Source organism: Medicago sativa, chromosome 8, assembly GCF_051527215.1.
Source record: "Medicago sativa cultivar Bolivia chromosome 8, Bolivia_mono, whole genome shotgun sequence".
Taxonomy (NCBI): Eukaryota; Viridiplantae; Streptophyta; class Magnoliopsida; order Fabales; family Fabaceae; genus Medicago; species Medicago sativa.
Genome location: NC_140756.1, coordinates 66,181,102 through 66,208,762, shown reverse-complemented (window position 1 = coordinate 66,208,762; position 27,661 = coordinate 66,181,102). Strand labels below are relative to the sequence as shown.

The following is a 27,661-nucleotide window of genomic DNA, read 5'->3' as shown; positions in this document are numbered from 1 at the left end:
ATAAGCGTTGTGCTATTGCAATGTTTTATGATAATCAACATTGAATAAAAAACAAAGATGACAACCAACTGCCGTATAATATTTAATGTGAGAATCAGAATTTCTGTAGTTTACAAATATACTATTGTATGTATTATTTACAAACCCATAATCAAAGTAATGCTACTAAAACTAAAAAAAAAAAAAAAGGAAGCAATATTGCTTCACGTATAGTAAAATCAGTAAGCCTATTAATTTAAACAATACATACATAATGGAATGACAGAAAGATGCTAAAAAATGGCTATAAGTGTAAAAATGATCACCATATATGCAAAACTAGGATTCGTCCTAAATGACTGATTAGATGAAAATCTTCCAGGATTACTTGACGGGTCTGATCTAGCCACAGGATTTACAGCAATAGCCGGTGAAATAGCAGGAGAATGAGATTTGTTAGTAGGTATGGAGAGCACTTCTTCAGTACCTGAGAAGATCATATCTCAATGTTCAACTACAATAAATGGATAAGAGAAGTAAAATATGACAATATCTTGATGCTTAAGATGTAAAATATACTCACAGTTAGATTCCTTCCAACCAAGATTCATGTTCTCGCGATCGAAGACTATACGGTAACCAGTCATGAAGTTTTCTGCATGAAGATAAATATAATGATTGTATCAAGCTTGTATAGAAGTCATACATGTTCTTGTTATAGTATTGTTTCAACTAAGAATAGAAAGGCATAGATTAGCAAAATAGTTTTCCAAAAGGAGAATATAATTGATAACTCTGAATGAAAAACTTTGTTATCATATATTTTAGATGAAGAAATGTTTCTTCTGTTGTATACTCACGTCCAATGATATTCAAATTGTCACTTTTCTGTATTCCCAAACAAAGAAGATTTCCTTCAACCTGGATATCACAAAAGGAATTTGAAATTAAGAAGGTTAAAGAACCATCAGAAATCCTAAAACCAGAAGTTTGAGATCATGTTCTCACCTCACTAGAAACAGGTACTATTGGATCCGAGACATAATAATCATCTCCACCTTTCATTGTTAGATTCAAAAAGGGAACTTCGATTGTCTGATCTGGACTGCAGGTGTAGTTCAATTCAACTCAGTACCTAATAATTCAACTAAGATTTATAAAGAAGAAAATCTGATGGTTTCTTTCAAACCTTTATTACCTCATGTCATAACAGTATTCAAAGGGGAGATCGGAATCAGGTGATAGAGGCGAATGTCGATTTGCTTTGACTAGAGAATTGAACTGCAAACACAACGGAGAATTTTAACTCGAATGACATGAAACTTGTCATCCCGTCTTAAGGAACTACAAAATAGATTACTTACCTTCTCGGAAATAAGCGTATAAGCAGGGTCATTTAGGTATGTGAATGAGGTACCAGAGTCGAAAATTGCATGAAACTCATGATCGGCAGCATATCCTCCCACAATAATTTGTGTAATGGTGACGTTATATGTAGGACTGAAAAGAAAAATCCAAGATCAAAGAAGCACTTGTGAAGTTAGAAACCATTTTTCATATTTCCTTTTGCATAATTTAGAATGCAATTAAGAAAGGGATAACTTCTTGTTAAAAAAGAAACGAAGATAACATCCACTTACTGCGATTCCCTGAGGTTGAATGGTGTTTTTCCTTGGTCCGAGCTGCCGGTATCCCCAAACGTGATTCTTCCAGAACCATCAGATCCAAAACACATTGAAAAAGAATCTGAAATAAGCCCCTTTTGGGCTAGGATGCTCGGAACAGATATATTTTCCATACCAAGTCCAAATAAACCATTTGGAGCTGCACCATTTAGAAACACACCAGTCTGAACTTGGCCACAACTGCAATAGATTGGATGGCAAATTCCGTAAATTGATGTAAAGAAGACAAAATCTCAAGGTTGTTAAGAGCATGGAAATGAGATTTATCAAAAACAAAAGGTTAATTACAGAAAGAAGTTTCAAAAGGAGAATCAAACATTACAGAAGCAATGATGTTGAAAACTTGAAATATTAGTTTAAGGATCAACTTGTGGAAACTAGGACTCAAAAAGAAGTGATTTGGCAAAGAATACATTGATACGGCAAATATACATACAGCCTATAAAATTTCTCATTAAGATTTTAATAATTTTACCCAATTGTAATTTGTGTGTCAATATCTTTTGTTTGATCATTATCTGTAATCAAATGTAACACATCTTCAACCAAGAATCCAGAAGATGAAGTATCATTTGAAAGATACTCAACTTCATACCGACAACTGCTACCGGATGAATGGCATTGTGTTTGTTTACACATGTTGCTATTGCATGGAACATTTTTCCTTGTAGATGACTTATCAAGTTCATAGATATTAAGATCAATTACCTGCAAAAGAATCTTATTTTTGTTAAAAAAAATACAAATTAAAGAGAGACAGAGAGGGTGAGAGAAGTGCCATTAAAAACAAACCTCATAGTTCCCAATCAGTTCTATTTAGGACTCACAAAGAAACCATAGAAAAAAGGAAAGAAAATCCATTTAACCAAGACTGACCATCAAGATATCTAACAAGTAATTAAGATGAAAATGAAGTTTTATTTAAGTTCTTCACTATTACCAAGGAAACATGGTGTCAGTGCTATAAGTGTGTGTTTGGATTAACAGCGAATTTGGAATCACATTTCGAAATAATGATAGTTACACTTTGAAACTTCAACTAAATCACAACACACATGCATTGAGAAGCTATAATCAGTGATTCACCGGCAATCCAAACATATAGTAACAGAAATATACTGATAAAGGGTTACTATAATTGAAAAAGACAGTTCAGAATACAAACCTTTCCATTTTGTGTCTTTAAACCGCGCACGCAACTGGTACAATTACAAGGTAACCAAAACAAGTCACTGCCGGTATCCAATGCCACCAAAAACCATAAAGGTGGTGTCCCAACCGAAACATTGGCAAAATGCAAACTGAAATCCAAACAACCAGGATAAATTATTACCACCATACAGGCATACACAACATCATATACAATATTCACTCTATACTCAAATATAAGGAAAAAAAACATGTCCTATTGATGTGCTCAAACTTAAGCAAATTGTAACTAACTTCACCCTATTGAATTTTTCTGAAAACTCGGTATCTAGCCCAAGACCGACTAATCTGAGGAGTTCAATCTCACCGTCCAATTGGAGGGGCCTATTTAAAGTCAGAGCTAGCTAAACTCTATGGACTAGCCCACTTCACCCTATTAGATTTAAGCAACATTGTTATTTAAGTTTTAATTGATTATTATTGCTATTATATGTACTCATGATTAAACTTTTTTTTATTCTTAAAAATGGAGTATAAATGTACTTATGTAAAACTAGGCCCAAATTTTCTTTAACAAACAACAACTAATTGGCTTTGGCACTGTTAAAGAAAATTAAAAAATGGCTCTGGCAAGAAATTACAATCTTATACCAAAATAAAGACCAATGAATTTTCCAGCTTAATTCTATGGTTTTCAGTATTCCATCCATTACTGTACACATGTACAAAACCAAACAAAATAAATTCCCTATATTCCTTTTATAGTCAAAATTTCACACAAGATTCCTAAAAATACTATAACCATAAAAAATATATCTTTTGTTATAATTTAAAAATATAACTAATACGAGAGAATTTAGAATAAAGTGGGAAATTGAAAAGTGATAAGGAGTGGGAGATGAATTGTCATACAATCCAAAAGCAGCAATCTGATGAGTTTCATTGCCGGCGGCGAAAGTGATCGGCGTATCACGATCACCGGCGAGTCTCCGGCCATGAAAAACGCGATCTCTATGAACCATAGTAGCATAGTATTGAGGAGTTCCTTTATGAGGTAACAATTCATCATTACCAATGCCTAGAATCTCGGTTACTGGATCCGAGAATCTATGATGAATATCCAAACCGAATTTTCCGAAACCGTAGCAACTATGTGAAGATAAACTCAACACCAACACCATCAACGATGACACCAGTAGCGAAGTTACAGAGTCATGGCTATAGTAGTTGCTAGCCATGATGAAAATTTGAAGGTGGAATTTTGTTGAATGATATGTTTAATTTAATTTTGATATGTTTGGTAGACAATGTGCATTGATAAGATAATGAAATGAAAAAACTTATACGGATAATTAAGAAATGAAAATTATTGTGTTTGGTAGAGGAGGATTCTTAATTAAGTTTTTTTTTTTTCCCTTCTAAATTATAGGTTTATTATTGAATCTTCTCTCATTTATAAATTGTTCGATATCCATTTTTTCTAATTAACACTTATCTAAATTTCTTAATCTTACTCTGTCTATTGCTCCACCCGTTTCAAAATACATGTCCAATTTTTGCAATGTGCACTATTTACTTGACTTATTTGATCATACTTTTTTACTAATGTATAAATAGAAATATTAGCATGTAGGCTGTTGTTTGATTTCTCTAGACAAATATTTTTAAAATATTAAATTTTTATAATTTTTTACTTTAGATAATTAAAGATATTAACGGTCAAAATTGTGCATTGACATATGTGAAGTGGTTGATTTAGACATGTATTTTCAAACGGAGGAAGTATCTAATAAAAATCATGAGTATTACAAAATATGTTTTAAGTAATAAATTTGTCTTAAAATATGTGACTATCCCCGGATGAACTATCTTTGTATATAGAAATGTATTCAATGTTAATTTTTCTATATTTCAAAATAAATTAATAATAAAAGATATATTTAGGAAAAAAAAATAATTGCATCAATTTGCAATTGATCTTAGATTTATGGATAAAAAAAATTGGTAATAACTCTCGTCTTATGGTCAACACAAAATAAAAGTCTCCTATAGTCCATAGTCCTCAGCACCTCTCTAACGGGAGTGGGGATCATTATTGACTACACACGTATGAATGTGGACCAACAGCCATTAAAAGTTCATTCAAATTATTTTTTATTTTATGCTATTTAAATACTCTCTCAAAGTCTTTTTTATAGAAGACAAATAAATTAACAAAAATTGATATATTTCATTTATAATATAGATTAAATGCATCAATTTTTATTGACATATTTATCTTTTATAAAAGAGATACTAGAAATTACTATTTTTGAATTTGAATTTCTTTTTTTTTTACAAGTACCTAGAATAGAAACACGGTACTCTGAGTCTAGAGAATTAGAGATTAGTATGTTACCGTATGTTTTCAGACTCATTTGATTATTTGTTTATTTTCAATTTTATTTTAATAGTTTAATGAATGGCAAAAGTTTGTTTGGCATTGAAGTCTCTCAAGCTCAGATATTTTAAAATGGATGACGTACATTATCCTCTACGTATCATGCATCGATATTTATCCGATACTTTCCGATACGTATCAGGAGATTATCCGAAGATTAAATTTTTTTTAAAAAAAATAATTATCCGATTCTTTTCAGATACATCTAGGATACGAGGGATAGGCGGTGGAAAACCGATATGTGCGAAATACAATATCACTTCAAAACTTCAATCAAAGATTAACTGTTTTGCTGATATAATTTTCAGTTTCAATTCAAGAAATAAAATGAACACCAACCAGTCAATTGCAAGAGGTTCTAAAATTAAAGGGAGCTTGTAAATCAAAGTCAATTTATAATGGTATTTAACTTTTTTTTGTGTGTTTTGAATTTTAATTGTTTAAAATTGTTTAGTTTCAAGCATGAAAATGAATTTATAGCAAATGTTGAGATGCAAGCACGTCAAACCACGGTTACTAATTTATCTATAAAGGAGATAACAAGTAAGAAAGGACTTACTGACTAAGAAGAAGAAAAAGGGATAAAATATGTGAGTTGAAACTATAGTCGTAGTTTGCAAAGGGTCATGAGAAGAATAAAAAATGAGAAGAGAAAGGAGGAGTTACAGAGTGAGAAAGAGGAGAGAGAAGGTGGTAATCAAAATGAGAAGGGAGAAAGTAATTGCTGGAGCATACGCTAGTTACACGCGCGCGTGATTTTGGAAAAAGAGACAAAATTTGCAATTTCAAGCCAACACAAGATCTGGACCGTTAGTTTTAATCAAATGGTTAATATTTAATGCTCTCACCTCTCATTTTAAAACTCCTCTCACTTGATACACCCTCTATATATATATATATATATATATATATATATATATATATATATATATGTATGTAATTGATTAAGTAACAATGTTTTCTATTTAGGATATATCATGGATGCACCATCCTTCTTCCCCGACGGGGTCACAGCCACTTAGGGTGGTTTTCTCAGGTGTCGTCGGCGTCAGATCTGTACGGGAGAGTCACCAAGACCTTTTGATGGTGGCTCTAGGTGGCTCCGGCACCACCGTCGCACCTCCGACGTCCTTCTTCTGTCATCGATGTTGCCTTCCGCTCTCCTCTTCCCGTCTGCTTCCTCTGTCGCGGTTCTGCCACCTTTTTTCTACAAGCTGGTGCGTCTTGCTCGGATCTCTTCTCCGGATCTGTTATCGTTAGGTGGCTTCCGGTGGGTTGTTTTGCCGGTTGGCAGTGGTGGTTGCGGGATCTGGTGTTGTTGGTGTCCGGCTCGGGTCTCCGTGTTTGGTGCGTGGTGTCCGGTTCCCTCTAGTGGTCTCGTGTGTGTGTCGTGGCTGTTTTTGGTGTGCAAGTTGTTGGTGTTGTTCGTGTCTGTTGGTGCGTCCTCGGTGTTGTTTGTTAGTGTTGTTTTTGTTGTCTGTTTGTTGTGTTGTGGTTGTGTGTTAGGGTGGTGTTATGTCAAGGGACTATGGTCGAGACTGTTTTAGGTCTCCCTCAATCCTTTGGCGGTTCACCGCTCTCTTTTTGGTCTGTTTTGTTTGTGCTTGTTTTGTTGTGTTTTCGTTTTAGGTGTTGGGTCATGTCTCGGGTCTAGGGTCGAGGCTGTTTAGATCTCCCTCAGCCCCTTGGTGGTTCTCTGTTGAGTTGTCTTTCTGTTTTGTCTGTGTTTGTTTTGTTGTGTTTGTGGTTTAGGTGTTGTATCCTGTCAAGGGTCTAGGGTCGAGGCTTTCTAGATCTCCCTCGGCCTTTTGGTGGTTCACTTTCTCCTCAGGGTCGGTTTATGTGTGTTGTCGGGGTTGTGTTTTGTCGGTGCTGCCGTTTTGTTTCTTCGGAGCCTTGCCGTTGGAGGCCTCCTGCTATTGGATTAGGGTTTGGTTGCTTGGCTCTTGTTGCTCAAAAGAGCTAGGTGTGCAGATGCTTAGTGTTGACGAAGTAGTCGTTTGTTGCACCTTTAGCCATCTTGTCTGCTCAGCTACCGGCGAGTGTAGGTCCTTCACGATTAATCCTCCTTCGCAACTTCCGGATCGTTGTCGTCGTAAGGATCTTGGTGGCTTGTGGTTGTCTAGCTGAGGGTTGGGTTGTGCGCCAGTCTTTTCATGTGGTGGTGAGGCAGGTTGTTTTGGTGGCTTGTTTTGATTTGTTTGTGTTCGAGCTGGTTCGCTTTGCGCTACTGTTCCGCCTTTTTTTTCTGTCTTTGGATTTTGGCATCGGGTTATTGGTGGGTCGAGGTTTTGGACAGGTTAAGGTGTCTGCTCTGGTGGTACGTGAGTTGAGGGGTGCTTTTTTGACTTGTGTTGGGAGTCTTGTGGGCCGATCGCTTTTGATTCGAGGTCGGAAGCAAGTTTGTGACTCAAGTCCTTCAAGGTTGTTGTGATGTCTCCTCCGTTAGACCGGAACTTGAGTGGTGGTCGAAGCTGAATGTTTGAAGCAAAATCACTTCGGGTGCCTATTTTATCACTGTTGGCGGTGTTGGTTCTTTGAGGAGCGGTGGTTAGGGGTTTCGGCATTTTGAGGGTGCTGGTGGTTTTTCTTTGGGGTTTTTTGGTGTTTTTATTTTCTCCTTTTGGTGTAATACTTGGGATTTAATCCCCTTATATATATAATATATTTTGCCATTCAAATATATATATATATATATATATATATATATATATATATATATATATATGTATGTAATTGACTAATTGTCATTTTCTTTATCATCAATATTACTTACATTTATATTTTTATTGTTGCCGTCGTCTATTTTATGTCTCTTTGTTTGTTTGAGAATGATGCTATTGTTGATTGTTGTGTGAATGCAATTCTATTGTTGTGCCTTATCGTTTTTCTATGTCTGTTTGGTCTAGGTTTTGCGCCAATTTTTTTACTTTTAAATTTTAGTCCACATTTTGTAATTTGAATTTTAATATATAGTTTAAATTTAATTTTGTATTGAATTATCCCAGCCGTATCGTATCTTGAATTTTAAAAAAAAATCGCATAGACATATCGGTGTCGTATCGTATCATGTACATGGACTTCATTGATTGAAGTTAATACCTTTTTGCTTTTCTTTTTCCATTCCGTATCACATGTATGCTACTTGTTTCTGCAGTCCATACCTACTGCCAAACTCCATTTCTATATATGTTGGTTGCTTGCCTTTAAGAGATACATAAACAATTGAGCAAACATGTTGAATTTTTTATTCTTGGATTCTTTTTTTTTTTGGACAAATTCTTAGATAATCATTGACATTCATGCAAATATGGTATGGAACAGAATATTAGTAGTGTATTCTCATGTTGTTTATCATGAGCAATTATGTAGAACCGTTGTATTCAAAAGTTTCACAATTAGTATAATGAACCATCAAATAAGTGCATCTTTGATACCATGATGAACAAGCGTGATAATCCACCGTGTTACCAAACAAACACTAATACTAATTTTAAGTTTGACTCGGTGAAGATTATATGTCCAACATCTATGTACAATCGGTTGAAGGAAAACACCACTTACTCCCTCTGCTTATAATTTAGTTTTTCAAATAAAGTTTTTTATTTTTGACTCGTAATTTTGGTTGTTTTGAAAAACTTGCATACAATCAAGCATGTTTTTTATCTACATAAAAATATTAAATAATTTTTTTATAGATGAATTAAGGATGAAAGTTATTGTTTCTTAATATGTATGTTTGAATCTAAAGAACAAAACATTAAACCAAATAATTGAAAGTGAGCAAGTGGTTAATAAATATCAGTTAAAGAACTAATAGTTCGGAATTATTATCTTCCAAAAATTGGAGACGAAGAAGAAGAAAAAACCAAACAATTAGTGAAAGAGAGAGTACAAATTGTGTTGTTTTTTTTTTTTTGAAAGAACAAATTGTGTTGTTTGTTGGGTAATAGTTATTCTAGTATTTAAATGTGTAACGAGTAGCCATAATAGTTTAATAATGTATAAAATTTCAAAATAGTCGATGATTATGCACTATGTTTGTCATAATCGTCTCTTACATTAAAATATTTTGTTAATATTGTCATATTAGTCCCTCAATATATTTATTTTATTATCACATTGGCTTAATTCGATATTTGGTCCCTTAACTAATTTGTTGTTTTCATTTTGGTCCCATAAGTTCTAAAATGAACGATTTGGTCCCTTTGCTTTTGCTCCGTCAGTCAAAATGGTCCCATCCGTCAAATGCTACTCTTTCCCGTTAGTTTTGCACACGTGGACGATCCTATGTGGCTACAGCGTGGCACGTATATAAGGCTTTGATCCTATCTGAAAACCCAAAATTAGGGTTCTTCCTTCCCTCTTCATCTTCAATCGCGCCTCTCTCTCTCTCTCTCTCTATAATTCACTCTCTCTCTGAAAGCCAAATTCGAATTTGAATCAATCATGTGGCCCTGTTGTGTCTGCTTTCTTCCTTCAATCCTTCAATTCTGAATCAAGCCAAATTCGAATTAAAACCCCAAAGTCGAAGCAGAAGCAATCCTGTTGCAATTCATCTGGGTCGAAGCAGAATCTGAGATATGTCAAATCATCTGGGTCAATCAGCCATGTCTGTAGGTTCGAATTTGAGAAAGAGAGCAATTACGGAATGCAGGTGTGGAGAAGAAACAATTGTTAGAACTGTTACAGATACCTACAATCCAAACTGTGGAAAAAAGTTCTTGGGTTGCAGAAACTACAAAAATCAATTTGACAAGGGTTGTAGTTTCATCAAGTTAGTTGATGAAGAGTTCTGTGATGACAAGGATTTGAAGATTGCAAAGTTGGAGAAAAAGAATCAAAAGTTGAAGAATCAATTGGGGAAGACCAGATGTTGGCTTAAGATGTCAATTATTTTAGGATTATTATGTTTTGGAGTTTGCCTAGTGTTAGGAACAATGCAATTATGCAAACCTAATGGAAACTTCAGTAATGTTTATTTGAAATAGGAAAATTGTTAGAAAGTTGTAATATGATGGTATGTACTATTGGTTGGTTGTGTAACATGAACAAGTTTGAAATGAATGAATTATGTTGATTTGCCTTTAAATTGTTGTTTTGAAATGTGATTTGAATTGAAGTTGTTGCTTCAAATGTTCTGTAATTTGATATGAAATAATGAAAATGTTTGTAAAATGAAAGATGTTTTGAACTGTCAAAGAATACCGAATTTGGCGATTGAAAATAAAAGATGTTTTGGAAATTCAAAGAATACCAAATTATGAACTTATAATTAAGATGAAATTGGTAAGCCTTAGACATCAAATTGCAGGAACAGATGTAAATCAGTAGCAGGAACAGATGTAAATCAGATTGTAATATTTCATAAACCACTTTGTCATTACTAAACCATATCAGTGACATGAGTACATCAAAATATATGCACTTAGGCATCAAAATAAGCTACCATTACATCAAAATAAGGTACCATTACTAAGCTTAAACCATTAAGCTACCATTACATCAAAATAAGGTACCATTACTAAGCTTAAACCATATCAGTCTTAAACCATATCAGTGACATGAGTACATCAAAATATATGCACTTAGGCATCAAAATAAGCTACCATTACTAAACTTAAGCATAACATAACAAGTAGCTATGGCTGGCTTGAAGTTGAACCCTTGCCTCTAGCAGTTCCCTTCTTCTTTTTTGGCTGCCCTGCCTGTGTTGCTGAAACATGTTGCTTGCCCTTCCTTCTCCTGATATTTGAAGATGGTGCAGTTGCAGGTGCAGGTGCAGCTGCAGGTTGTGGAGGCTGCACTGATCTTGGTGCAGTGGCAGGTTGTGGAGGCTGCACTGATCTTTGGCTTTAAGATGGTGCAGTTGCAGGTGTTGGATTCTGCCCTGTTGTGCCTTCAGATGCTGGTGGAGGTGCTGGCAGCTTGCAGGTGGACTTGTTATGTCCACTCTGTTTACATCTACTGCACTTTATACCCCACTTAGCCCTCTTCATCTGATTAGCATCAAGCATTTCATTAGCATCCCTGGTTCTCTTCTTCTTTGGCCTGCCTGCTTGCCTTTTGATTGGTGGTGGCTGAAGATCAGCATATGGTGTTTTTTCCCATAAACACTGCCCATTAGCTGGATAGATCACACTGCTGTAGCATGCTGCATACCTTTCTTTCTTGAAACAGTCTGGAACAAAATCATTGATGTTCATGTCCTGGCTCTTCGTGCAGGAAATGGCATGACAACATGGTAAACCTGTCAACAACCATTTCCTACAATCACATTCCCTCCTAAGTAGATTGACAGAGTACTTCTCAGTTAATGAAGCAATGCGTCTGACTTCATAATCATATTCACTTGAACGCCTAAACAATTTAACAAATTGACAAAGCAATTTTCAAGCAACAAGCAACAAGCATAATCATAATGGCAGAAACATATAAATGACAGTAGCTATATGAGATCACATACCTAACCAACCAGTTATTGGTGTATGCAGATTCTCTTGCAATCCTTTTTTTGATGTTAGGCAAGACTTCATCCTCATATGTAGCAATTTTCTGCCTATTTGCTTCCCATCTCTCCATCAGGTACACTCTAATTTCTTCAAACATAGTGACCACTGGTTTTCCTCTAGCAATGATAATGGTGGAATTGAAGGCCTTTGACATGTTGTTCACCAGAGCATCACATAGTGGTCCACTTGTAAATCTTGACTTGCTCCAATGCCTAGCTGGAATTTTCTTCAGATACTCATATGCTCCTTCATTAATGGCTTTAATCTCATCCATAACATCATTAAATGCATTATCATATGTTGCCTTTGCTGCCTTCCACATTAGCTCTTTTAATTTCTTACCAGGATATTTCTTCCTGAAGTTGTTGTAAAGATGCCTCACACAAAATCTCTGATCCACTCTAGGAAGTAACTCATCCATAGCAGGCAGAAGACCCTACACCATATTAGGGATGGTTAAATTAATAAAACAATAAGGTTAAAACAGAAAATGAATAAATTAAAATTATTTACCTTTTGTTGGTCACTAATATGTCCCTGCCTCCCACTCATAGTCTCTCATGTTCTCAGGTTGCTTGAAGGTTGGAAACTTATGCTTCCTGCCTATATTTTCTTCCTCATCTTCAGTTTCAGCACCACTATCCAACTCATCACTGTTGTACTCCTCATCATCACTTAAACCTCTATCCCTCACTATTGACTGACCAGGAACTGCCTCACCATTTTCATTTCTGTTAACTTGATGAGCTAAGACCTCATCCTCAAACACAGGCTCATTGCTCTTTTGTTTTTGTTTCTTTGGTCTTCCCCTTTTCTTCTTAGCCTTACTACCACTAGATTCACCAACTGTTGCAGAGGATGGAGCAGCTTCTCCCTGAGTTGATTGACCAACAGTTGCAGAGGATGGACCAGTTTCTTCCTCAGTTGATTCACAAACAGTAACAGTTGATGGACCTGCTTAAACCTCATTTTCTTTCTCCCCTAAAACCTCACCTGCTTTATCTGCTTCCTCAACTTCTGCCTCACCAAAGTTATCTTTATCCCCAACCTCTTCCTCTGAGTCTCTAAAGGACAGTTGCAGAGCACTATCTTCCTTTTCCACACCTACCCATAAACCCTCATCATCATAATCTTCTAAGTTAAGATCAAGCCCATCCCTCAATTCTTCATCTAGACCAGCTGTAGTTCCCTCCTCACCAGTTTTCTCAACCACAGATGGGCCAGCAACACTTATGTCATTATTTAATCCCTCACCAAACTCAGTGGACCTATCCTTATTTGTTTCATTCACACCAGTGGGACCCCCATCAGTTATAATAATCACCTCAGTTACTCCACCATGTGCCCCGTTGTTGGCCCCACCATCCATATCACCTTCAATTACCACATTACCCTCATTCAACTCATTTTCATTCATATTATCAGCATTTCCCTCATTTCCCACCATGTCAACAGCATTTCCTTCATCCACAACATTTCCTTCATTTTCTTCCACCACTACAGGGTACTCAATCATAAGACCACCCCCATTTTCCACATCATCTACAATTTCCTCCAAAACAACTCCAGCATTGGGTACAGGAAAGTCATTGGCTTCATCTAAAGGGTTCAATTTTCCAAAATTTCGTGGGTCTACAAAGTGTATAACATAAAGATGAACCTGCTTATTCATTTCTGCTATATGTTGCATCCTTCTACAACCTTGGTCATCCCTCAACCTAATCAAGTTTTCCTCTAGATAAGGGTCATAGTACCAAAGGCTCGAAATCATGGGTTCCCCTAGTCTCTTAATAGTTGCTAGCAAAGAAAAGTAACTCCAGTAATCTGGCTCAGCTTCTAACACAATTTCTTTTCCAATATATTTGGTATGGTGAAATTGAATAAACACCCCCCCATGATGAACCAATAGCATAAACCTACCTTCTAACTGTTACAAAAGAGAAACAAACAACTCAACCCAGGAACAACAAGATTAAAACGACTTGCAGTTCATTTAATTTCGAAACCCTAAAACGATAATCAGTTGATTAAAAAATTGTTATTTTTCGAAAACCCTAACCCTAAACCAGATCCCAAACCCATAAACCAGCATGAAAAACCAAAAACCATACTAAACCAGAAATATGAACAAACCCTAAACCCTAAAGCAAAACGAAAGAGAAGACAACCTCGACAATCGGACCCTCAAAATCGGGATCTTCTGCAGCCATTTTCGTCTTCAACTATCGAAAACGCACTTCTTCTTCCTCTTTGATTCTTCAGCCAAGCCTTTTTCTTCTTTTTCGCGCTCTCTCTCTCTAAAACTTTTCAACTTTCTAAAACCAGCATCCGTTTCTCTCTCTATGTCCAAAAACACGTTATATACGTGCCACGCTGTAGCCACATAGAATCGTCCACGTGTGCAAAACTAACGGGAAAGAGTAGCATTTGACGGATGGGACCATTTTGACTGACGGAGCAAAAGCAAAGGGACCAAATATCGAATTAAGCCTATCACATTAGTCTTTATAAGTACTTATCTATTATCGTATCAATCCATAAATAAAAAAAGTTCATGTCAATATTAAATGTCAATATTAAAGAGCTAATTTAATGTTAGTAACTATTTTAACTAACGAAATGTTCAACCAATAACTATTTTTAAATTTTGATACATTGAGATATTAATGTGGCTATTTGTTGCACATTGAATGACCAAAGTGACTATTGTCCATTCTTTTATTTGTATTTTGTGAGGTCAGTCATGTTCAGCCATGTGGCTAGGAGTGTTGATTTGTGAAGCTTTTTTCTCTCATCAATGCAAGTATGCGTGACTTTCTTTTGTTTCTTTTTTAGGACTCTCCTTTTTGTTTGTCTTTTGAATTTGTGATTGTGATGCATCGCCACCACATTCTACACAATAGACTTCTCAGCTAAAAATATATCTACTCCAAGTGTTTGTGAGACACGAACAAAAGAAGAAAACCATCCCTTTACGCTATTTGAGTTTGATAATAATTAATAATAATCATGCACCCATGGATAAGCTTTCAATGATAATGCCTATGACTTAAGGTGAAACCTAACAGGGCTAAATTGAATTAAATAAAAAATTCACATAGACTATTTTTTTTTTTTTTTTAGAAATAGCATATTCAATTGAAAGCCAAGCACAAGGTGTGCAAGTAGCAGAAAGTTACAACAGAGGCTAAAACATCCTTTCAGGATCAGAGAGCACAACACTCCTGATAACCAAAGGCGCTAGCACTACGAAGAAAACAGAAATCAAACTAACAGGGAGGCAAAAAAGCCATGCCTAAGATTCCATAACAGCCTAATAACCAAAAAGTCAGGGAAGCCGAGACCCAAAATCTCCCCCACCAAAGCCTAGACATCACTTCCTAGTAATACACTCTCCTGGGTTCCAACACCACTCATAAAAGAGGCATGAAGCTATCCTCAATCTACTCAGAGACCAAACCCAAGATACCACTTTGATTTCTTCCACAATCTCGTCCAAGTGCTTGAATTGGTTCCTAAAAATCCTCGCATTCCTTTCCTTCCAAATCATCCAAATAGATGCATGCCAAATCAACCAAAACGCTTTCCGGATGTGACTAGAATTCGCCGCTCCACTCCAACACGCAAAATGAACAAGCAAATTCGGAGGAGTGATAAAGTCGATGTCTAACCAATTTAGCACCTTACGCCAAACTAACAACGCCACCTCACAATGCAAAAAGAGATGGGAAGTTGTCTCCTCCAAAGCACCACATAGCACACAAGCACTAGATTCCCCGGGAGCCAATATATTTCGACGTTGAAGATTTACCTTTGATGGAATACGGTTCAAAATAGCCATCCAAGAAAAAGCCACGACCTTAGAGGGAGCCGGACTCTTCCAAAGATTGCCAAACACTTCCTCCTCTATCCCACTTAACCCCTCTTGAAGAATAGCAAATTCCTCCAACAATCTATAAGACGACCGCACCGTGAACGTGCCCCCCTCTTCCGGCAACCAACACCACCTATCCTCTTCCGTACCCAAATCAACATCTTCTATAAGAGCTATTAAATTGGCAATAAGGTTTCTTTCCCATAGGAATGGTTGTCTCCTCCAAGTAAGGTTCCAAACCACCCCACCATCAACCATACTCCACATGTCCCTTACGGTAGCCTCTTTGTGTGTCGAAATGGAATAGATACGGGGAAAGATAAGAGCTAAAGATTGCTCGCCGATCCACCTATCCGTCCAAAAACTAGTATTCCTCCCATTTGACACCTTACGAACCACATTTGTTGAGAACCAATTCTCACCCGAACCAACTTCCAACGTCTTCAAATCCTTCCACCACCCCGATGCAAAGCGCGGCCATCTAGCCCCTTCCTCCAAATTAAGCTTACAAACATTTTCCCCGTATTTCTCTATCAACACCACCTTCCAAAGAGGAAGGTCGTCTTGGAGTAAACGCCACTTCCACTTGGCCAAAAGACTTGCATTTACAATCTTAACATCTCTCACCCCTAAACCTCCCTTACTCTTAGGTTGACAAATCCGCTTCCACTTTACCCAACAAATTTTCCTCCCTCCACCCACCCCTCCCCAAAGAAATTCTCTTTGGATCCGGGTAACCATCTTCACCACTTTTGCCGGAATTATTAAAAAGGACAAGAAGAAAATAGGGATTGCATTCAAAACGGAGTTAAGGAGAGTAATTCTACCTCCAAGGCTTACATATTTGTTTCCCCATGAATTGAGCCTATTCCGGAGTTTTTCCAACATTGGTTCCCAAGTGGATAGCTTCTTGGAGTTAGCTCCGACCGGTAGCCCCAAGTAATTAAAAGGCACACTACCTTCTTTACAACCCAAGAATCTACAAGCCGTCTCCATAAAATCTCTCGTAACGTTCACTCCAATAAGAGAGCTCTTGTGATAATTAACCTTTAGACCGGACACCATCTCAAATCCACTTAACATAGCCTTTAGAGTCCAAAGAAAACTTAAAGAGATTGCATTTACACTGTTATATGAGAGAGAAAAAATATTCCAATTTCTACATAACTAAACTAAAGAACAAGAAAATAAAAGGTGCTCTAATATCAACATGTAGACCATTATATGAGCTAACTTTACCACAAACTATAAATAACCCATACAAATGAATGAATGATCATAGAACATGTAAACAAAACAAAATATAAGAAATTAGAAATCCAAAGCAAGTCAGAAGTGAAGTGTGGCTATAAAGCGACGACTGTGATGCACTTGAATGTTGTGAATTGTATTTGGACTTTCTGCTTGAATCTGTGGCAGGGTAATCGCCAAGCCCCGCAGCGACTGCAGGAGGCACCTTATCTGAGTGTTGTCCTGTTGGGATGGCATTATTATGATCCTCAATGTCATAACCTGTCAAGGCCTCAAAGTATATATCAAACTCAACATATAAACAATAAATTAGAGAATGGTAACTGTGAGAAGAGAAGAAAATGTAACTGTGAGAAGAGAAGAAAATAACCACTTACAATCAGATTTCTTCCATCCCAATATGAGCTTTTCCCGGTCAAAAACAACACGGTAACCAGTCATGAAGTTTTCTGCAATCAACATCAAGAGCCGAGGCATGAGAATGAACATATATGATATGATACATCATATGCATCATTTGGATTTCTGCGTTCACAGTCTAAAGAAAACTTCTTTCTCAAGAAAGTATAAGAGACTTACGTCCAATTATGTTCAGCTCAGCACTCTTCACTACTGCTAGACAATATACAAGTTCACTCTGTATAAGTAGTAAGAAAAACATCATCTGTTATATGTATATCCCCAAAGCTTAACAGTTCTTAGATACATAGATTTAAGAGGTTTCAAGCTGGCACTATTACCTGTTGAATGTTATATGGATAATCAGAGGCAAGACACAGGGAATTACCACTTACTGTGATGGGTTCATATTAAATGGAGTCTCGTCTTGAAAACAAATGTTGAATGTTACAGTGGCATAAAAGGAAATTATTCGATTAACTTTGGGGTGAGGTATACAAGGTTGGTATTCATCGAGGCATGAACCTATCGAAAGAGGAGAGAAATTGAGCGATCCAAGAGCAAGATGCGATTGCATATGGGCTAAGATAGAGAACACCTATAGGCACCTAAGTAGGGCATTAGAAGCAAAAAAATGATCGATATTGTCCTGATATTACATTAGTTTATAGTACCAATACAAAATCAATCGTTTTTTTAAATATACATTCTTTTGTATAGAAAGGTATTTTTAAATCACATAAAATTCACTTTTTCCGAAGTTGTGTTGGTGATCGGAAAGTTTCTCCCCGGCCTAATATTTCACCCTTGCCAAGATTTTTATTACCATTGCGGTAGTCTATCATTTGAAAGTGATCCAAAGTCCATGGTTTTCACCTCAGACAAAAATAAGTGAATCAATACTAGACCAGTCCAGAAGAGTATAGCCGTATTGGCTTACACAACACAATTTGTTATGTACAAAAAGACATATTTTGAGTCTATGAAGCTCACATATATGTATCTACATTTACATTTTAAACTTTACCAATTACGCTCTACAAAGAATATAATAATTCTGCAAAAATTTAACTACTACTCCAGGCAAAATTTATGATAATCTCTTCCCTTTCAACAAAGCTACTTTCACCTTCTTTTCCCGATTCACATTGTAGAAGCAGAGGTGATACCAAATTTATCCGAGTATTTAGTTCGTGATAATAATGGTGAAACAACTGCCATTTGATGAAGAAACTCAACATCATGAACCAAAGGATTATCAGTTCTGTGCGGCGGCGAGCCAGAGTAACAGCAAGGTAAGCATCCATTACATATTGATTCCCTTCCATCTACATTCTGCATAAACATTCATCAACCCAATCAACAAACCATTCATACTCAATTCAATTCGTCTCCATAGTTATTTATTAAGTTAACAAAATCAAAAACCTTTTCAATGATCATATTCAGTACTCCATTCCCTTCATCAATGTTTTGCTGACTGGTGAAAAAGTGTGACAAATCATAAGCAAGTTCACTAAAGGAATCAACAAGAGAGTTAAATACATTGTTTAAAATCACAATATTCAACTTTAGTCTCTATAAAAAATTTATTCACTTTTAATCATGTAAAATAGTAAAAATACCATAAATGGAAGACTAATTTTTTTTTATAAACTAATAAATCTTTTAGAGACTGAAGTTAAAAGGAATGTGGCATCATGGTGACTAAAAATCGTCTTGGATCTCTACATCTGCTTTATGGTAGAGCGGCTGTAAGAAACGTTAGGTTTAGAGAGATAAAAATGATTTTTCACAATCTAACAATTCATACAGTTGTTGCACCATAAAGTAGCCTAAGAGATCTAACCATGACTAAAAATATATTTTGCACGTGTTTTGCATCACACCGTATTTCTGTCAAATTCACTGTCAATCAAAACATGAATTTAGTTATAATGACACTATTTTGTTGCATTGAAAGAGAAAGAATCAAACCTGTGTTTGTTACACCTGATTGGTTTGAGGAAATCAGGTATGGAAGGTGAAAGCCTAATAGGTTTTGGGCAAATTGGTTGATCATAATTTCTTGAACCAATCCTTTTTCTCTCTGAACCCAAATCACCAAGATTGCTTTTCATTGCTTGACGATGCATGTTCTTTATTTTTCACTCCTCAGAGTGGAAGGAGCATATGTGACTTGTGACTCTTTCAATCTATTTATCCCTACGTTGAATTGGTTTTAGTGTGTAGAGTATCAGTTACATTGAAAGAATAGCCACACATTTTTCAGAAAGAAAGTTCTATGTAACAAAACTAAAGATCAGTGGAGCCACAATGTATTGGAATTCATAGTATTTTAGAGTGGAAGTGATCTGCACTTGTTCGGCTGAGAGTGATTATAGGGTTTGTGTTTGACTAGAGTGAAAATTACAACATTGGAATGCCTCAACCTTAATTATTGTTTTCATAAAAAATTACTACAATGCTTCTTCTTTTTTTCACGTATATATAATAATATATGCATGTTTTTAGGTATATATTTATATATAATTTAAATATATATAATATACAATAAGTTTTTAACCGGTTCCTTAAAAAAATATTGGACCAGGTATCATTTATGCATGTTCTTAGGTATATATTTTATATTTATTTATATATAATTTAAATATATATAAGGCTTAATTGCACTTTTGGCCCCCTATCTTTCCAAAACTTGCGGTTACAGCCCCCTAACTAATTTAAATACAAAACAACCCCCTAAGTATTGAATCTTTGGCAGTTTTGGCCCCCAACGCTGACGTGGCACCCTAAATGAGGTGCCACGTGTCATTTTTTTATTTTTTTGGCCTTGGGGGGCCAAAACTGTCAAAGATTCAATACTTAGGGGGCTGTTTTGTATTTAAATTAGTTAGGGGGCTGTAACCGCAAGTTTTGGAAAGATAGGGGGCCAAAAGTGCAATTAAACCTATATATAATATACGATAAGTTTTTAATCGGTTCCTTCAAAAAAAAAAAAATTGACAAAAATCTATAATTAAAAAAATATTGATACATCTACAATTATAAATTTACAATATTCAAAATATAATATTTGTTTAAAATTATTTTAATCGGAAATAAATTATTTCAGACACATATACATATTATGTATCAAAAAAAAGAGAGAGCTCCATACTTTCCAAGAGAGAGCTCCATCATGTGACTAGACATGGCAACGGGGCGGGGCGGGGGCGGGTTTTAACACACCCGGCCCCGACCCCGTTTGATGGTACCCAGCCCCGCCCCCACCCCCAGACCCGACGGGGATAGAAAGTTCACCCCCAGACCTGCCCCCAACGGGGACGGGTTTCCCCGGCCCCGCCCCCACCTACGGTTTCCCTCGAACCTGCAACTTTTGAGCCTCTTCTCCTTCAGAACCTGTTCGCAAAACAGGTCCTCTTTTCAACCTTAGCAGCAGGTTTCTCAACAACCACAATCTCTTTTACAACCTCAACAGATTCCTTCTTTTTTTCCACTTCCACTTCCTCTTCCTTTTCCTCCTCAAGCACTAACCTACTCTGACTAGAACTCTCAAGAACCAAAATCTTATCCTTCAACACCTGTAACAACGCCGCAACATTCGCAACCGCATCGAAAGACGTAGAAGAATAAGGTGATGAAGATAGAATTCGGTGCTCCAGGGATTGAATTTGGCAGGGACAACACATGTGGTTGTTTCCTTATTCATCCAACTAATTTAGGTACTCATGTCCAACACGTATACTAGGCACCCTGGAGCTCACCATATTAGAATTCATTAGCAGCAAGGTAGTAAAATTAGGATATAAAAAGGAATAAGATAAGGAGATTCCCCTTTGGAAGGTCGTGGACTTTTTCTCATGAATGGATAATATCCTTCGTTATAATATTTTCTTATTTTCTTACTCAAGAGATTAATTAATACATATACGGGTGCGGGGCGGGGGTGGGTGCGGGGCGGGTGTGAGTATCCCCCGGCCCCGCATTAAACCTCCGGGTTTTCCCCGGACCCGCACCCGGACCCAGTTAATTCGGTTTTTCCCCGTTAAAATCGGGGCGAGGGCGGGTGGGACCCGACGGGTGCGGATTGTTTTGCCATGTCTACATGTGACAAACAATTGGGATCAGAAGTAATAATATACTAATAATCAAGGTAATACAACCACAATACTGATAATCAAATTATGACCAGGAGTAAAAGTAAGACAACAAATAATAATACTTCAACTGTGTTTGTAACATTTTACTGCTTATAAAAAAATGATGATTTTATATTAAAGAAACTAAATAAAGTAACATTCTTGAAAGCTGAAGCAATACCTTCACAAGGAATTATGTCTTCTCCATCCATTCAAAAATATGCAACTGAGTACAGCAACTTGATATGAAATTAGAAGATACAAATTACAAAATGGAAGTATATAGCAATTCAAAATTTGAATCAGAAGACGTAATTATGAGGCAGTTTGGTTGAATGGAAACAACATCAACACTTTTTGAAACAATACAAATGTTTATATAGTCATAAAAGCTAAACCACAGATTTCTATATATTATTGGAAAATTTAAAACTGTATGTCTCACAAAAAGCATAGATGACATTTCCCGCAACATATTAATCACACTCAGTTGTGCAGTGGGAGATGAAGGGCAGAGAGAAGAGAGGCAAAATCAGGCATCTGCGGGCAGACAAATCTTCAGCAGTAAAATACAGGCGGGACAGGTGTATAACATAACAAAGAAATACATTTGGAAATTGTTCTCACAAGAAGAAGCTCAATCATCAACTTCAGCTTTAATCTCTTTCAGCAGATCTTCCTTGTAATCCTCAAATGTTCCCGGGAAATTTCTAACAGTGCCATCTTCAACAACCCATATTTGACTCCGTTCTTCATCATCACAGACACATGATATCAATCTAGAATCGTGACTAACAAGAACAACTCCACCAGTGAATTCATCCAGCGCATCAGCCAATGCATCAATACTTTGCATATCCAGATGATTTGTAGGTTCATCTAACAATAAAATGTGAGGTCTTGACATGGATATCGATGTGAATACCACCCGAGCTTTCTGCCCTCCTGATAGTTTGACAATGGGGGTAAGATGGTTATGACTAGGTAGCCCATATTTACCAAGTTTTGCACGAACAGCCTCTTGCTTACTAAGCCCCTCCTGGTCTGGATGGAGACGAAGAAGGTACTGAACAGGTGTTTCATCCATTGTTAGTAGGTCCACAAAGTGTTGGGAATATCTCCCTATCCTCAACTTCTGACTTCTTCGAACTTCACCTTCACTTGGAACCAAATCACCAGCTAGAAGATTCAGCAGTGTAGATTTTCCAGCACCATTAGGCCCAACGATGGCAACACGAGTCCCCATATCAATGCCAACATCAACATCTGAGAGCCTAAAATCCTCTCGGTTTGGGTAACTGAAGCTCACTTCAATAAGCTGCAGAAGTGGAGGTGTGAGTTCAGTGGGTTCAGGAAAGTGGAACTCCACGCTGTAGTCCCTCCACTTGTGTGGTACCTCTACTTGGGTCTCATCCTCATCAACCTTACCCTTGCTCTTGCTTTTGCTTTTCGATTCCTTAGCTGCTGCGAACTTAGCTCGGTCCTTCACCTTATCTTGTTGAGCCTTGTTCCCGGTTCTTCTAGCTGCTTTCAATTGCTTGTCAAAAGTCTCATACTTCTTATTCGCTTCTCTACGACGCTGTTCATACCCACTCTCAAAAGCATCAAAATTTCCACGATAGAAATGAAGTTTCAAATCATGCAGGTGAATAATCTCAGAGCACACTGTATTGAGAAAATCTCTATCGTGTGATACAACCACCAAAGTTTTCTTCCAACGACACAAGTACTCTTCTAGCCACAGAACAGCCCTCAAGTCAAGATGATTAGTGGGTTCATCGAGCAATAATAGAGTGGGCTGCACAAAAAGTGCTCGAGCTAAAGAAATTCTCATCCTCCAGCCGCCACTAAAGGATTTTGTAGGACGGCCCTGCATGTCCTTTGTAAAACCCAGACCAGCTAAAATCTTTGACGCTTGAGATTCAGCAGCATCAGACCCCATCAGTTGTAATAGTTCATACAGCTCTGCTAGCTTTTCTCCCGCATCCTCTTCCTCATTAGTATCATCTTTATCCATGCCTTCTTCACCAGAAGCTATATTTTGTAGATCAGCAACTTTTTGTCGAATTTTAATAAGTTCAACATTAGCTGAAACAACAGCGTCAAGCGCTGTTTTATCATCACCAACTACCTCCTGCTCAACCAGAAGGACATCAATATTCTTAGGTACCGGTATCTTCCTCCAAGCAAGAAGCTTCAAAAGTGTTGACTTGCCCATTCCATTCGGCCCAATCAAACCATAACGTTTTCCATGAGATATCTTCACTGAAGTATTCTTCAGAAGTTCTTTACCCCGAGCAGCCACAGAAAAATTTTCTATCGTTATATCTTTGACATTAGCATCAGCACCATCGTCTCCATCAAGCACTGAAGCCCGACTTCCAATTACAACAGTGAAAGCATCACGATCATCCCTAAGAGCTTCCTTCTTTGCCTGTTCAGCCACATGGGCAGCTAAAATATCTTTCTTTTCTCGCTTTTTCAACTCTTTTTCAGCAATAGACACCTCAAGTGGCTTCAAATCTGGCCTATGCTTTTCCTCTTGCTCCTCTTCAGACTCATCATCATCAGAGGGAGGAAGATCAATATCATCAGTGTATGCAGAAGCTTTCGGGGCAGGTTTTGGCTTCGCCTTATTCGAAGATGCCTTTTTAGGCTTATCAGCTTTTTCATCCATACCTGCCAACATGGCAGAGACAGAAAACTTTTCCTTCTTAGAAACATCTTTGCTACCTGGTTTAGCCTTTGAAGATGGACCTGCATCCTCTGACTTTTTCTTACCCATTGTAGAAAACTGAAACAATTGAAAATCTCATTAATATCATTCATTCATTCAGATAAAAACCACAGCATCGTTTATCTGTCCTTTTTTAAAACAACTTAATTATGGCCCTAGGTTGGCATAAACAGAAGTTATTTAATCAAAATCATATAGAACAGGAATCGTGCATAACAGAAGTTAATTAATCAATCATATAGAATAGGAATCGTGCATAAAGTGAAAATTGTATTTAAGGGCCTGTTTGGATAAACAACTTATTTGCAGCCTATAGCACAAACAGTTATCATGATAAGCGCGTATGAAAAACTATTTTAACAGCAAATGATAAAATAAAGTTAAATTGTCTTTGTATAACTATAAGATAAGATGTATCCATAAGCTATCTTGGAGAAGTTATAGAAATAAGCTGAAAAAAGCTTGTAAAGAATGTCATAAGCTGTTTTCAAAAGTTCTCCCAAACAGTCTCAAAAAAATTATGCCAATAGATAAGCTCAAATAAGCTAATTCAAACTGGCCATCAATCATTCAATCAGATAAACCCTCAACAATAACAACAACAACCAAGCCTTATCCCACTAAGTAGGGGTGACGCTACATGGATCAAATTACGCCATAATGTTCTATCATAAACCATATTTGGATCCAACTAATTAATCTCTAAATTATACTAAACTTAATTTTCACAAGTTTAATTCCTGACTTCTTTATTGGTAAAACCAATAATTGAATTGGGTGAGGATCCAAACCATACTATGTGGAGGGTAGACACCATTATCATGCTAACTGACAAAATGATATCCACCAAGTTATCTTATTTAGCAAAACAAGAGATTGCAAATCAATAACTAGCCCTAAAAAATCTAGCTAAACCATAGATTTCCACAAGTTAATGGTACTAATGAAGAGTATAATTAGTGGCTCCAAATTCTGCTAATACACACATAAAAAGATTTGTGGTCCCTTTATTAATTTGTTTGTTGTCTTTTACCTGTTTTAGAGAGTTTGTCATTTTGTCAAGCAACTCTGAGGTTTTTTATCTTACTGACATACAGTTTTATACAATAATTGAGAACCTAAAACTATTAACACCTACAAACCATATAGACTGATCGTTATAATCAGTTAATTGATGGAATGGATACCACATCTGATAAAAATGATACATCAGAAATGCAAGTGGACCTCTGTTTGAGAAAGTGAAAGTGAGTACTCAGAAAGTTTTTATTTTGTAAAATTTCTGAAACTGATAAACTGAACAAAGTAACTGCAGTAACAGGAAACTAACTATTACATAAGTATGCCGACTCAGCATATTCCAGTACATAGAGTTATTTAACAACCATAACTTAGCATCTGAGAACAAAGGAAATAGATGTAATGAAGAACATACCTGTGATGCCAGTGGCCAGTAAACCAAGGTACTTGGTAATAGGAAAGAGATGTGTAACACTTGTATGATCTAAGAGCTTGTCCTGCAATGAACAGTCCCACCTAATCAGCCAACACAAATACTCATAACAAGCAAAAGAAAAAAAACCTAACAGTCAACTTCATGTACTTACCTATTTCCTCAAATGAAATGCTCCTTGATTGAAAAGCTTGTGACCATATCCAAAATATTAACTCAAAGGTCTGAAATTACTAACACAACTAACTACCTGCACCACCAATAGTTTCTCAGGAAAAAACTCATCCAAACATGTTCCGAAACCTTAAAGATATTAATTCAAAATATAAATTCCCATATTTCACTAAAATCATAAAACCACAAGCACAACAGTCTTGCACTGTTATTTGATCCAAAAGGCTGGTTAAAAAATCAATTTCCCATAACATGAAGAAAATATTTCTAACAAAATCAATTGCCTAAAAACTCATATATATGTCCTTTTCAGCCGGGATGAAGCCTATTATACATCCATGTCTGATGCAGGGGAACTTCCATCTCCATTGCACCAAAAATGAGACTAAAATCAATAAGTTTTCTCATGGACCACACTACACAGTACACACACACACACCATCTCTCTCTGTAGTCAGTGTGTCACGACCTCTTCCTCTGATGATCAGTGTTAAAGCTTTCTATTGTGTAGGTTTCTTATTGGAGGGATTACCATGCATGATTATTATGGTTTAAACTTTAAACTATCACATAAATGATTGGGTTTTTCATAGTCAGTGATTATTAACTTAATTTATTTTAAGGAAATCAATTCAGAATTTGATTCTTTTACGAGAAACTCAAGATAAGCACTTATGCTATAAGCTGCAATTAAGATTTTAATCCAAACAGTGCCTAAATCCTAAATGCTATATAACGAAAATAAATTCTCAAATTAAAACATTAATTTCATTCAACAAATAGATGATTTCAATTTCAAATGATAGCAAAAATAGATCAAAGGAATCCCAAACATAAACCTAAAACTCAAATTAGATCAAAGGAACTCAAAACCTAACATTCAGATTACATCAAAGTCACAAATTAGAAAGAACTGAATGCAAAGCTTAATGAATAAAATTGCAACAAACTCACAAATCGGAGACGAACACGGTTATCTTCGACCATACGGTGGGCAACGTGAGGTGTTGCGATGGTTAAATTTCAAAACAACGGTGGTGGAGAAGATGGCGCTTTCGTTCACTGAGAAAACAAATTTATGAAATTTGAGAAAACAATTTATTATTTTTCTACATTTATGAAATTTGAGAAAACAATTTTTTATTTTTATTTTTTACCATGAGAAAACAAATTTATTTATAAAAATAAAATAAGAATTCTTCGCAATTTTCATTCTGGCCAATTTAATCCCTGACGAAAGTAAAATCTAAGTAGTCCGTGACATTTTTATATCACAAATTAGTTTAGATTTTATTTTTATCAATGACTAAATTTGACTGTTTCAAAAATTATCAAGAACCAAAATGAATCTTTACTAAAAATCACATAATAGTGTCACTTTTTTATATTAATTATAAGTTATCAGTTGTAAACTATAAATTATAAGCTACTATCAATTAGCTTAATATTTATCCGATATTTTTGAAACAGTCAATTTAGTCATTCTTTTATTTGTATTTTGAGAGCTCAGTGATGTTCAGCCATGTGGCTAGGAGTGTTGATTTGTGAAGCTTTTTTTCTCTCATCAATGCAAGTATGCGTGACTTTCTTTTGTTTCTTTTTCAGGACTTTCCTTTTTGTTTGTCTTTTGAATTTGTGATTGTGATGCATGAATTATGAACCGTGAAAATGACTGTTCGGCTTGCCTAGTTGAGCCACCACATTCTACACAATAGACTTCTCAGCTAAAAATATATCTACTCCAAGTGTTTGTGAGACACGAACAAAAGAAGAAAACCATCCCTTTACGCTATTTGAGTTTGATAATAATTAATAATAATGCCTATGATTTAAGGTGAAACCTTACAGGGCTAAATTGAATTAAAT

The 27,661-nt window shown here is 36.2% G+C and overlaps 4 protein-coding genes and 1 pseudogene across 5 annotated transcripts; all 5 read right to left on the bottom strand.

Annotated features, from left to right (window-relative positions):
* Positions 1-58: 58 nt before the first annotated feature.
* LOC146900649 (aspartyl protease family protein 1-like) lies at positions 59-4,137 on the bottom strand. Its single transcript, XM_085731364.1, has 10 exons — positions 3,726-4,137; positions 2,830-2,965; positions 2,140-2,372; positions 1,620-1,844; positions 1,344-1,479; positions 1,178-1,260; positions 988-1,084; positions 840-900; positions 563-634; positions 59-466 (listed from the first exon to the last, which is right to left on the bottom strand). The coding sequence occupies exons 1-10, from the start codon at positions 4,049-4,051 to the stop codon at positions 273-275; spliced, it is 1,563 nt and encodes a 520-aa protein (XP_085587490.1). The 5' UTR covers positions 4,052-4,137; the 3' UTR covers positions 59-272.
* A 6,971-nt stretch (positions 4,138-11,108) lies between these two features.
* On the bottom strand, positions 11,109-11,986 carry LOC146900648 (uncharacterized). The gene is made up of 2 exons (XM_085736967.1): positions 11,720-11,986; positions 11,109-11,613 (listed from the first exon to the last, which is right to left on the bottom strand). Exons 1-2 carry the CDS (start codon positions 11,917-11,919, stop codon positions 11,109-11,111), a joined length of 705 nt encoding a protein of 234 aa, XP_085593093.1. The 5' UTR covers positions 11,920-11,986.
* A 4,750-nt stretch (positions 11,987-16,736) lies between these two features.
* On the bottom strand, positions 16,737-17,623 carry LOC146900647 (aspartyl protease family protein 1-like). The gene is made up of 3 exons (XM_085739123.1): positions 17,470-17,623; positions 17,268-17,339; positions 16,737-17,151 (listed from the first exon to the last, which is right to left on the bottom strand). Exons 1-3 carry the CDS (start codon positions 17,552-17,554, stop codon positions 16,916-16,918), a joined length of 393 nt encoding a protein of 130 aa, XP_085595249.1. The 5' UTR covers positions 17,555-17,623; the 3' UTR covers positions 16,737-16,915.
* Positions 17,624-18,200: 577 nt separating this feature from the next.
* LOC146900646 (uncharacterized) lies at positions 18,201-21,749 on the bottom strand. Its single transcript, XM_085739121.1, has 4 exons — positions 21,613-21,749; positions 19,267-19,494; positions 18,718-18,769; positions 18,201-18,624 (listed from the first exon to the last, which is right to left on the bottom strand). Exons 2-4 carry the CDS (start codon positions 19,422-19,424, stop codon positions 18,433-18,435), a joined length of 402 nt encoding a protein of 133 aa, XP_085595247.1. The 5' UTR covers positions 19,425-19,494; positions 21,613-21,749; the 3' UTR covers positions 18,201-18,432.
* Positions 21,614-26,882, bottom strand: LOC146900645 (ABC transporter F family member 4 pseudogene; annotated as a pseudogene). Its single transcript, XR_015024131.1, has 4 exons — positions 26,750-26,882; positions 25,776-25,871; positions 25,604-25,685; positions 21,614-24,225 (listed from the first exon to the last, which is right to left on the bottom strand). The product of XR_015024131.1 is annotated as an ABC transporter F family member 4 pseudogene (transcript).
* Positions 26,883-27,661: the final 779 nt, after the last annotated feature.

Excerpts from the sequence above, each read along its gene's own strand:
- LOC146900649 (XM_085731364.1), bottom strand. The coding sequence starts at position 4,051 with ATGGCTAGCAACTACTATAGCCATGACTCTGTAACTTCGCTACTGGTG. Across the intron at positions 1,480-1,619 it reads TTCAACCTCAGGGAATCGCA|TCCTACATATAACGTCACCA; the intron begins GTAAGTGGATGT and ends TTTTCTTTTCAG. Across the intron at positions 1,085-1,177 it reads GAATACTGTTATGACATGAG|TCCAGATCAGACAATCGAAG; the intron begins GTAATAAAGGTT and ends CTACACCTGCAG.
- LOC146900648 (XM_085736967.1), bottom strand. The coding sequence starts at position 11,919 with ATGTCAAAGGCCTTCAATTCCACCATTATCATTGCTAGAGGAAAACCA. Across the intron at positions 11,614-11,719 it reads ACCAATAACTGGTTGGTTAG|GCGTTCAAGTGAATATGATT; the intron begins GTATGTGATCTC and ends TAAATTGTTTAG.
- LOC146900647 (XM_085739123.1), bottom strand. The coding sequence starts at position 17,554 with ATGATGTTTTTCTTACTACTTATACAGAGTGAACTTGTATATTGTCTA. Across the intron at positions 17,340-17,469 it reads TGAGCTGAACATAATTGGAC|AAAACTTCATGACTGGTTAC; the intron begins GTAAGTCTCTTA and ends TGTTGATTGCAG. Across the intron at positions 17,152-17,267 it reads GGGATGGAAGAAATCTGATT|GTTATGACATTGAGGATCAT; the intron begins GTAAGTGGTTAT and ends AGGCCTTGACAG.
- LOC146900646 (XM_085739121.1), bottom strand. The coding sequence starts at position 19,424 with ATGCATCGTCAAGCAATGAAAAGCAATCTTGGTGATTTGGGTTCAGAG. Across the intron at positions 18,770-19,266 it reads ATCAGGTGTAACAAACACAG|TCAGCAAAACATTGATGAAG; the intron begins GTTTGATTCTTT and ends CTTTTTCACCAG. Across the intron at positions 18,625-18,717 it reads TGAATATGATCATTGAAAAG|AATGTAGATGGAAGGGAATC; the intron begins GTTTTTGATTTT and ends ATGTTTATGCAG.